Source organism: Hordeum vulgare, chromosome 1H (genome assembly GCF_904849725.1).
Source record: "Hordeum vulgare subsp. vulgare chromosome 1H, MorexV3_pseudomolecules_assembly, whole genome shotgun sequence".
Lineage (NCBI taxonomy): Eukaryota > Viridiplantae > Streptophyta > Magnoliopsida > Poales > Poaceae > Hordeum > Hordeum vulgare.
In genome coordinates this window covers 12225230-12236445 of record NC_058518.1, presented here as the reverse complement: position 1 = coordinate 12236445, position 11216 = coordinate 12225230, and the positions used below count along the sequence as shown (strand labels likewise).

At 43.0% G+C, this 11216-nt stretch overlaps 2 protein-coding genes and 1 pseudogene across 2 annotated transcripts; 1 reads left to right on the top strand and 2 right to left on the bottom strand.

Annotated features, from left to right (window-relative positions):
* The first annotated feature begins 1945 nt into the window (after positions 1–1945).
* LOC123404635 lies at positions 1946–2392 on the top strand. Its single transcript, XM_045098577.1, has one exon. The coding sequence runs from the start codon at positions 1959–1961 to the stop codon at positions 2262–2264; it is 306 nt and encodes a 101-aa protein (XP_044954512.1). The 5' UTR covers positions 1946–1958; the 3' UTR covers positions 2265–2392.
* Positions 2393–2421: 29 nt separating this feature from the next.
* LOC123395303 lies at positions 2422–3836 on the bottom strand (annotated as a pseudogene).
* Positions 3837–5887: 2051 nt separating this feature from the next.
* Positions 5888–8620, bottom strand: LOC123395296 (protein FAR1-RELATED SEQUENCE 4-like). Its single transcript, XM_045090279.1, has 4 exons — positions 7829–8620; positions 6737–7096; positions 6306–6398; positions 5888–6106 (listed from the first exon to the last, which is right to left on the bottom strand). Exons 1-4 carry the CDS (start codon positions 8618–8620, stop codon positions 5888–5890), a joined length of 1464 nt encoding a protein of 487 aa, XP_044946214.1.
* Positions 8621–11216: the final 2596 nt, after the last annotated feature.

Below are 11216 nucleotides of genomic sequence, written 5' to 3'. Positions count from 1 at the left end.
GATGCAGGGCAAGAGGAAGGAGTCGCACGACTCGTTTTCGTTCGTGCGGCTAGCCTCTAGTGGCATTTCCCTTGTAATTTGCGTTTGAAATAGGTGTATTGTCTCAAACTGGATCGTTTTATTTTATGGAAGTGCCTAGAATCGCCAGAATCAAGGTTTGCACGCGATTTTCGATTGCACTACCGATTCTAGCGATTGTGTGATGATTTTAGACAATCAAATCGAGTTCTTTTAAGCTTTTGATTTTCCAAACCTAGAATCACCAGAATCGAGCGAAAAGTACTAGGCCTAAGGTCCTTGTGAATTCATCCTCAGCAAGTGATTCATGCATCAAGAACATGTTCCTTTCCTCTGCGCTTGAATATGAAGGAACTTCTATGTTCTCTAACTAGTTTTCTTCCCGGATTTTCGTTTTAACTAGCAAATTATAAACCGAGCTCATCGAAATTTTTCGTTTTGCCAGCACTTCTCCAATGTTAGCTTTTTTGTAACTTTTTCATACTCAACAACTTGAGTTTTAAACCCAAAAACTTGTTTCTTCATAAGTCTAAAAACTTGTTAACAGACTCAAGATTTCTTTATAATATTTGAAACCTGTTTTCAGATTCATAAAATATTAGAGGATTCTATTTTTCTCCATAATTTATAAAATGTACATGAATTTGATAAATATGGAAGAATTAATAAAATGTTCAGGAATTCACATTAAGTTCATAAATTTTAAATTTTTCAAGCATTCAAAAAACTACCACAATTCCAAATAGTTCATGTATTTAAAAAATGTTTAAACATTTATACAGTTTTCCAAATTAGTAAAACTGTTTAAAAATTTGAAAATATATTTATAAATTTGAATACAGTTCATTAAATTAAAAGATTCATAAATTAAATAGTGTTAACAAATATTTTTTTAAATTTGTAAAAAAAATCATGAATTCATGTAATTTTTGTGTTTTCATAAATTTTCAAAAAAATTGAAAATGTTGACGAAATCAAGTAATTTTCGAAATATAAGAAAAAAATCATAAGACAAGAAAAAACAGAAAAATTAATCAGGGGAAGAACATCCCGGAAGTTGCCAAAAATCGGATGAGAAGCTCCTATAATGTTCAGGAATTTCCAATTCAAAAATGAGAGAGGATGATATGACTTCATCAAATAATAATATTGGTGGAGTAATTGAGTATTCTCTCATTTCGATTTTGAATATTGACAACAATTCTCATTCAAAAAATAAAATATTATGAGAGAAGGAAATATGACTCCTTCAATATATTTTGTTTGCAGATTCTTTAACTGTTATTTGGTTTTATCTCTGAAGTTTTAACATGTTTTGTGGAACATTTACAAAGCCCCAAAATATAATTTACAGAAGTTTTGTGTGTATTTTATTTAGTTTTGGTCTCTAAAAATTGTTCATTATTTTTATGTAGCTATAGTGTTTTCCTGTGTGTTTATAGTATTTTAGGAATTTAACTGATATTTTATTTTAGCCAAGAGACTTTCCTATGCACGATTTAGTTTTCGTAGTGTTTACTCTTCACCTTGGGCTATAGAAGCACAGCAGACGAAGCCCATTTCTATACCTCGCACACGCGAATTATTGAAATAGCAGACCGGCCCATTTAGCCCAGCGAGCACCCACCCCTCCACTTCCTTTTTTTCTGTTTTTCTTTCTCAGCTCTCCGCCACTGACTATGGGTCCCACCCTGTCATCCTCTACCTTGCAGCGTGTTCATCTGGGACACCGGAGCCGATCCAGAATCGATTGATTCAAGAAAAAGCATCAAAATAAACTGGTTGATTATCACCACATGTAAACCACCCTCTGCGTTTGACACGTGCCTCTGCGACCATCCACCGCTTCCCCTCCATGACCTTATCTATTCCCGAACGTCTTGTTCCACACATTTTTCCCCTCCTCCACCCCTGTTCGTCACTCCCGAGAGAGGAGTCCCATGGCAACGCCGCCACCTCCGCGTCGACGGGCTGCCGACGCTACATTGGAGCACCGCGCATCGCTGCCGCGGCTGCAGTGGAGCTCCGCCGCGCTGGTGTTGCGGCTTCACCGGGGGATGCAATGGTGTCCGCCGGTGCTGCAAACGACGAAGCACGCGCATCGCCGTCGCATGTTCATCCGCCCGTCCCTGCCATGTGCTTCACCACAGCAACCCCATCGGCGTCTCACTGCGTTGGAGCACCGCCGTGCGCGGTGGCAGCACTGCATTGACGCTTCGTCGGACGCCATCGTGGTGCTGCCATGAAGCTCGTGGCACCGGCGTGGCGCAGTGAAGCTCCACCGGTGGCGCACATCGAGATGCTGCCATGAAGCCCGCCACGCCGGCGTGGCGCAGTGAAGCTCCGTCGGTGGCACACGTCGAGGTGTTGCCATGGAGCTCGCTGTGTTGGCATGGCACAGCTTCACTGGTGGCGCACGTCGAGGTGTTGCCATGGAGCTCGCGGCGCAGAGTTGCGTTGAAGGGCCGCCGGAGCTGCAGTGAACCGCCAACGGTCGTTCGAGCTCCGACAAGGTTGGAATGAAGCTCCGACGAGGTTGCAGTGAAGCGCCGGGTCGGTAGCTGAAGCTCCGGCGAGGTTGCAGTGGAGCGCCGCGGCGGTCGTCGGAAGCTCCGGCGAGGTTGCAATGATGGACCCATGCTGCCATGGGAGACTGCTATGTGGTGCTGCTATGGAAGCTGTGTGGTGGCCTCCCGATCCTGCGGCCTCCCGATGCTGCTGCTGAGAGTATTTGAATCAGAAATCATCCACCAGATCTGTAGTCCTTGATTCGATGCGTTTCTTCTCTAACTCCGGCAGCACCCCTGTTTCGTCTCCGGTGAGCAACATTTCATGCATCCGATTTCATAGCAACGGCCGAACCGGTACGCTCTAAGACTCGGCCATCCATGATGAAACTAGCACAAGCACCATCTATATCGAGATTCAGGGAAAACTTCTTCCACACCATTCTGAATTGCTTTTGCTTGATCAGTTATAATAGCTTTTGGATGCCGATTTGACATACAAGTAAGCCATGCTTCAAATAACCAGACAAATGTTGGAGTATCTTCATTTGATAATAAAGCACACCCTAGCAGCACTGATTGGCCATGATGATTCACTCCGACAAAACAAGCAAAAGGCATATCATATTTGTTCACCAAGTATGTTGTGTCAAAAGTAATGACATCATGAAAAGATTCATACACTGCTCTGCTTCTTGCATCATCCCAAAAAACATTCTGAAGTCGGGATTCATCATCAACATCCATGACACTAAAAAAGTTTGGATTGTCGGATTGCATTTTGATAAAATAGTCACGAACCGCTTCAGCATCACCACTACCAAATTTTAACCTTCTTGTTTTCTCTAGAAAATTGCGACAAGTTTTCTCACCAAAAGTTAGGTTCTCATGACCATCTGCTGCCACAACAAAAGAATTGAAATTCTTGTTTACTCTTATTCCGGCGCGGTCATTCAGCTCAAGCCTGCGCTTGACATGGAAATTTAACTTCTTATTGCATCTAAATAACCGAGATTTATGTGGACTCAATGCATGATTGTGATCCAAAATCGCCTTTGAAAGATGAAGCTTCCCATCAGGACCACGTGTAACATAAATTTTAGCTTCACATCCTATCCCGGCTGTTGGGTTTGGCTTCAACATATTTCTTGAGTTCGATTAAGTCTTACCATACCGAGAGCAACAAAGTGTAAGGTACTTTACTTGTCCATTATCATCACTATGTGAGCTTCTTCTCGTCACACCAAAGCCTTTTGCTTTAGCATATTTGATATAGTACTCTCGCACCTCATTCTCAGTATCGAAGGTCATCCCCAATTCAGGGTCTCCAAGTAACGAATCTGGTTGATCTTCAATATGGTCATGTTCAATTTCCATGTTGCTTTGATTTTGTTGCTTAATGCCTTCGTCATCACTTGAAATAGACATGTCACTTGATTCTTGAACACCAACTATTCCATCATCCATTCCTATGATCATGAAAAAAAGTCACTCTTCTACGAAATCAAAACTAAATTTGTAACAGAGTGACCTAAATGTTGGCATGTTAACCATGAACTTGTGACCTTCATGCTGAACATAACAAGACGATTAAATCGATAACAGTACACATATTTGACGAAAGCAGTGTATCGTATTCGGATCAAGCGACCTCGCAGGGATTTTTAACTCCTGCACGAACTGCCCACCGGCGTGCAACCGGAGTACTAGATTACCACCACGACCGTAGCATTACCAGCATCTGCATACACGAATGGTCAAACTAATCACAAAATTAGCAGATCTCCTCATCAATCCTGGGAGGAATCTCCATTAAAGATTGGATTCGAGAAGCAGAACCACCCATCACCAGCTCAGCAAGCATCAGGAATTCAGGATACGTACACATGAGCAGCTATGAAAATCAGCAAGGGTACTAGATTACCATCACGACCTTAGCATTACTAGTAGTGTCTATCTAACACCAATGGTCAAACAATAACAACACATATATTTAACCATGAACAATACTCCTGACTTAAACGCAGAATACAGAATATAGCGAACAACAGCAGTAGCAGCAGACTGAACCTTGTATCCTCCCCGTCGTCAGCTAGGCCAGGCACACCACGCAGGCCACCAACGATGCAAGCACTGTGATCGGCAACGCGTGGAAATTTCGTTCAACAGTACAGATGATCAAAAGTTGAAGGCGGCGATCTTAAAATGTGGAAACACGGATCTGTCTGTGCCTTTCTGTTTTCCCCTTGCGTAATTAGCGGCAGGTTACTCGCCGCGTCGCGCGACCGTCGGACCGATCTGTGCGTGACATCTATCGCCTGGGGGTTGCGTTTGTTTTTTCACCACAAATAATTTTTATGCCCGCAATTATTTCTGTTTCTCGCTCCAGACGGTATGCGCGGCCAGGTCAGCGTCGATCCTAATCAGCACGTAAACTCACGTAGCTCTACGTGAGTGTAGCATTATTGCGTTTGGAGCGAGAAACAGAAATAATTGCGGGCATAAAAATTACTTGCTGTGAAAAAACAAACGCAACCCCCAGACGATAGATGCCAGGCATAGATCGGCCCGACGGCCGCGCGACGCGGCGAGTTTCCCATCGATCGGCAGCGCAACGCGGCGAGTTCCTCTGTTACTGCCGGACGCGAAGATATCTTCCGCGGCGCGACAACGGGCTACTCTGAGGCGGAGAGGCAGTCTCGTACTAGTTGGATGCGCCATGCATGGCTCCTCCGATGTGGGGAGGTGATCTCCTAATCGTTGACAGCGTCACGGCCGGCTCTTGGCGACGAGGCGGCCTCCTCGTATGGACGCTGGCGGCGCCTTGGTGAAGTCCCATGTAGCCAAATTCGATGTACTGACTCGTCGTGTGGTGGCCGACGACGCTGGTCAACTTGCTGTCGAGCGTCCAGTCGGTCAACCTCTTCGGTCTCAGGCCATGGCTGGGCCAGATCGACGAGCTACATAAGTTTGTTGCTTAGAAATTGTACCGTGCTGCTTTGGTCTGAATTTTGTTCTGCTTTGCATCCTGTTGGTAGCTTGGCTGGGCCACATCAAAGCTCTGGACTTTGTTCAGCTTTACACAGAGATGATTAGAGACACAAAGTGCAGTTTCAGAGATCAAAATATTCAGAGATATGAAAAGAAGGGTTGACGTGAATCTCCAGTGTGCTTATACTTGATAAACTACCAGCAATGTGCGCACACAAATATCCATGAAAATTTACAATCCTATAAATAATTTTGTAGTACATTAGGGAAAACAAGATGACAAAACATATACTCCATCAAATATTACATTAAAGTTGCCAAGTGCATAGAAAAATACTGCATCAAACATCTTCAAATTACATAAATCATGTCTAAATCTGATCCGTCGTATTGTTGAGCCCTCCAATTCCATTGAAGCGTAATTCTGCAGGACTGGACAGTACAGTCGATGCTTGCTGAACCTGAAACATCATACTTGTATATTCTCCTAGAATTGGAGGCATAACCATTGATGATGAACCTTCATATGGTATTGCAGCTGCTGGGGTTGGATTTATGTTGCCAGTCGCTATGCCAAAGTCAAATGATCCCTGTGCCAAATAAAGTCATTATATTAATGGATTACCAAGTTTTTACTGCAAATCAAAATTTGACAAAATAAAATACCTGAACTGTGCTACTACAAGCTATGTCATCCAAATAAATTGCTTCCTGACTCTGTTTCAGATTGCAGATCTATTAGCTATAAAAAATAGTATTATTGTAGAACGGAGAACAAGAATCAAATACCGCATGTTCCATAAGATCTTGTTCTAGAATATTAGCGTCTGATTGTTTCCTTTTATTATTGGACCTTTTCTTGTTTAAATTCATGGAGTGAGCCTGAAATAAGTGCAACATTAGTGAGTTTTTACAAGAAGAAAAAAGTAGTTTGTGATCACACGTAATATAGGCTACAATACCTTTTGTTCAGCTTTCTTCTTCTCCTGTTCTTCTTTTTTCATTTTCTTTTGTTCAGCTTTCTTCTTCTCTTGTTCAGCTTTTTTCTTGTCTCTTTGTTCAGCTTTCTTCTTCTTTTCGTTTGCTTGACGAATAAGCTTATCAACCTTTGATTCTTTCCTCAATGAAGGAGGACGTCCAGCACATCTAACAGCTATTGGACTTAGTATAGTTTTACTTGTTGCCTTCGCACTAGAAGGTGCATCTTCCTGTGTACCAACCTGTTCCTTATCATTTTCAGAATTTGAGCTGCTAGAGTACTCAACTTTGAGGGTGTGAAGTTTTTCAATCAAAGAATTGCATGAATTATCTGACATGCCGCCTAGCTCAGCAACTGGGTAGAAAGAATTGCACAATCTATCAAAACGTTTTGCAACAGGCGTGTCTTCCATGCCACCATATGTGCATCTGATAAAATTATGCTTTCTTTTCACATTCTTTTTCCACCGATCAACAATGTATTGTGGAGGAACCTCCTTGATTTTCATGTGAGTGAGCACACATAATACATGCCTACAGAGTATACCCCTGAACTCGAAGCGACGACATGAACACTTAACTTCGAACTCTTCCTCGTTGAAATAAACATGGTACACAATATCTTTTCTCCATCCTTTTTCCTCATCAATTAACACATCCTCAGTTATTTCATATGTTTCTATTGCCCCTTCCTTTTCTATGAACTTCCGATCACAATACATAATGTCTGTTAGCTCTTCTTGAAATTCTTTGAACTTTGCATTTGTATAGGCTGATTGAAATTGCTTCTCGATGGCAAAGCGTGTGATGCAAGGTATGGTTGAATTGATGGAATTAAAATCAGCAATATTCTCCTTCTCAACTTTATCACGGAGACCATTCTCATATTGGCTAACAAAATGCTTCAATGTAGTTTTTGCGTTAACATATCCATCAAAGAAGGCATTCATACTCTCACTACGTTGTGTAGTAGACATACCTGCCCAGAAGGCATCTTTCACAAAAGCTGGAACCCAACGGTTCCGATGCTCATAAAGCCCTTTAAGCCATTCATTATCATCAAGACTATACTTCTCAACCATATGCATCCAAGCAACTTCAAACTCTGTAATTGTTAATGAATTGTAAACCGCCCTGCCAACAACAACCTTGATGTGATCATATTCATCATATCCACCTAACTTCTCGGGTATCTTTTTCATTATGTGCCACAAGCACCATCTATATTGAGATTCAGGGAAAACTTCTTCCACACCATTCTGAATTGCTTTTGCTTGATCAGTTATAATAGCTTTTGGATGGCGATTTGACATACAAGTAAGCCATGCTTCAAATAACCAGACAAATGTTGGAGTATCTTCATTTGATAATAAAGCACACCCTAGCAACACTGATTGGCCATGATGATTCACTCCGACAAAACAAGCAAAAGGCATATCATATTTGTTCACCAAGTATGTTGTGTCAAAAGTAATGACATCATGAAAAGATTCATACACTGCTCTGCTTCTTGCATCAGCCCAAAAAGCATTCCGAAGTCGGGATTCATCATCAACATCCATGACACTAAAAAAGTTTGGATTGTCGGATTGCATTTTGATAAAATAGTCACGAACCGCTTCAGCATCACCACTACCAAGTTTTAACCTTCTTGTTATCTCTAGAAAATTGCGACAAGTTTTCTCACCAAAAGTTAGGTTCTCATGACCATCTGCTGCCACAACAAAAGAATTAAAATTCTTGTTTACTCTTATTCCGGCGCGGTCATTCAGCTCAAGCCTGCGCTTGACATGGAAATTTAACTTCTTATTGCATCTAAATAACCGAGATTTATGTGGACTCAATGCATGATTGTGATCCAAAATCGCCTTTGAAAGATGAAGCTTCCCATCAGGACCACGTGTAACATAAATTTTAGCTTCACATCCTATCCCGGCTGTTGGGTTTGGCTTCAACATATTTCTTGAGTTCGATTGAGTCTTACCATACCGAGAGCAACAAAGTGTAAGGTACTTTACTTGTCCATTATCATCACTATGTGAGATTCTTCTCGTCACACCAAAGCCTTTTGCTTTAGCATATTTTATATAGTACTCTCGCACCTCATTCTCAGTATCGAAGGTCATCCCCAATTCAGGGTCTCCAAGTAACGAATCTGGTTGATCTTCAATATGGTCATGTTCAATTTCCATGTTGCTTTGATTTTGTTGCTTAATGCCGTCGTCATCACTTGAAATATACATGTCACTTGATTCTTGAACACCAACTATTCCATCATCCATTGCTATGATCATGAAAAAAAGTCACTCTTCTACGAAATCAAAACTAAATTTGTAACAGAGTGACCTAAATGTTGGCATGTTAACCATGAACTTGTGACCTTCATGCTGAACATAACAAGACGATTAAATCGATAACAGTACACATATTTGACGAAAGCAGTGTATCGTATTCGGATCAAGCGACCTCGCAGGGATTTTTAACTCCTGCACGAACTGCCCACCAGCGTGCAACCGGAATACTAGATTACCACCACGACCGTAGCATTACCAGCATCTGCATACACGAATGGTCAAACTAATCACAAAATTAGCAGATCTCGTCATCAATCCTGGGAGGAATCTCCATTAAAGATTGGATTCGAGAAGTAGAAGCACCCGTCACCAGCTCAACAAGCATCAGGAATTCAGGATACGTACACATGAGCAGCTATGAAAATCAGCAAGGGTACTAGATTACCACCACGACCTTAGCATTACTAGTAGTGTCTATCTAACACCAATGGTCAAACAATAACAACACATATATTTAACCATGAACAATACTCCTGACTTAAACGCAGAATACAGAATACAGCGAACAACAGCAGTAGCAGCAGACTGAACCTTGTATCCTCCCCGTCGTCAGCTAGGCCAGGCACACCACGCAGGCCACCAACGATGCAAGCACTGTGATCGGCAACGCGTGGAAATTTCGTTTAGCAGTACCGATGATCAAAAGTTGAAGGCGGCGATCTTAAAATCTGGAAAAACGGATCTGTCTGTGCCTTTCTGTTTTCCCCTTGCGTAATTAGCGGCAGGTTACTCGCCGCGTCGCGCGGCCGTCGGGCCGATCTGTGCTTGACATCTATCGCCTGGGGGTTGCGTTTGTTTTTTCACCACAAATAATTTTTATGCCCGCAATTATTTCTGTTTCTCGCTCCAGACGGTATGCGCGGCCAGGTCAGCGTCGATCCTAATCAGCACATAAACTCACGTAGCTCTACGTGGGTGTAGCATTATTGTATATATAGGGCTGAATTAACTAATGATGAAAGCATTACAAAGCTGCGCACATGATGTGCGTACACAAGACAACCCTCTCAAAACCAAATAGCAGGGATCTAAAATAAGTTACGACTCTACATCATAAAAACTCCACATCATTAAGCTATCCAAAACATCCATGAAGAAACTAGGTTGTATATAGCGCCAATTAGCTAATGAGTAATGAGAGAACCGGCGTCGATCACAATCAGCTCGACTTTCCCTCCTGCTCCGCCGTTTCACGGGCAGCGGCTGCCACGACGTCCATTATGCACTTCACCAGCGCCTCCCGCGCGCTGGCGCGGGCCTCGTCGGCGTCGGCGTCCGGTGGTGGTTCTTGCCCCACGCACGCGGCAGCCAACGCCTCGATCTTGTCTCGGCATGCGCCTTGGTTCAAACACTTGATAGCCATGTCGACGACGGCATAGGGTTGCGCCGACGGGTGAGGATCCGCTGACGAGGACGACGGGGATTCGCTCTCCATGAGGACGGTGACGATGATAGGCGGTCTAACTACGAGAAGATGTAGCTAGGGCGAAAAAACCGTGGACTCAGATGGTTTTCGTAGCTAGGTGTGTGCTCCTTTCTCTTGTATTTATGGATGGATGAACGCACGTACGTACTTTGATATCGAGATGATGATGAGTTCGACTCGAACTAGTATTCTTGTCCGTCACCAGTTTCGTTCTGAAGTCGTCCGTCGCTCGGAAGCCGAACGAACCAGGTTAATTTGGGCCATCGCCATATACTAAGCAAAGGAAAATAACTTGTCCCTCGGCTGTGCATTAGCCTGGAGCAAGCAGGAGCAACTAGTTGACCAGTGTTTGTTAGGAAGACCCCCAACTATCACTCGATCACTCCCTGAAACGGAAATAACGTTTTTTTCGTGTTTTTTTTTTTACAAGAGGTGTAATTTTGCTTTCCTGAGAGGCGCGGATTTGCTCTTGTGAGAGCCTCGGCCTGCCATTCAGAAAAGAAAAAAACTTCCTTTTTATGAGATGTACGGTTTTGTTTCGTGGATTTGTTTGTACGAGAGGCACGATCATGCTTCTCAGAAACGAAAAAAAATGTGTTTTCTATTTTTTTTCTTTCCTGAAAGGTATAAGTTAGCTTTCACGAGAGGCACGGCGGATGATGTGTACACACTAGTAGTAAACATAGATTTGTTCTTTGTCAGATCAGAGCAACAGTCCTGATCGACTTACGAACCGGGACTAATGCGTGCATCAGTCCTGATCGACTTCGAACGACCAGGACGCCGGTCCGGACTCGGCGGGCACCAATCCTGGTTCGTATGGGACCTTTAGTCTGGGTTCCATCCACCAACCGGGACTAAAGGGTCCGACGGTTCGTGTCTGGAACCGGGACTAAAGGTCAGTCTTCAGTACCGGTTTTAGACATCAACCTGGACTAAAAA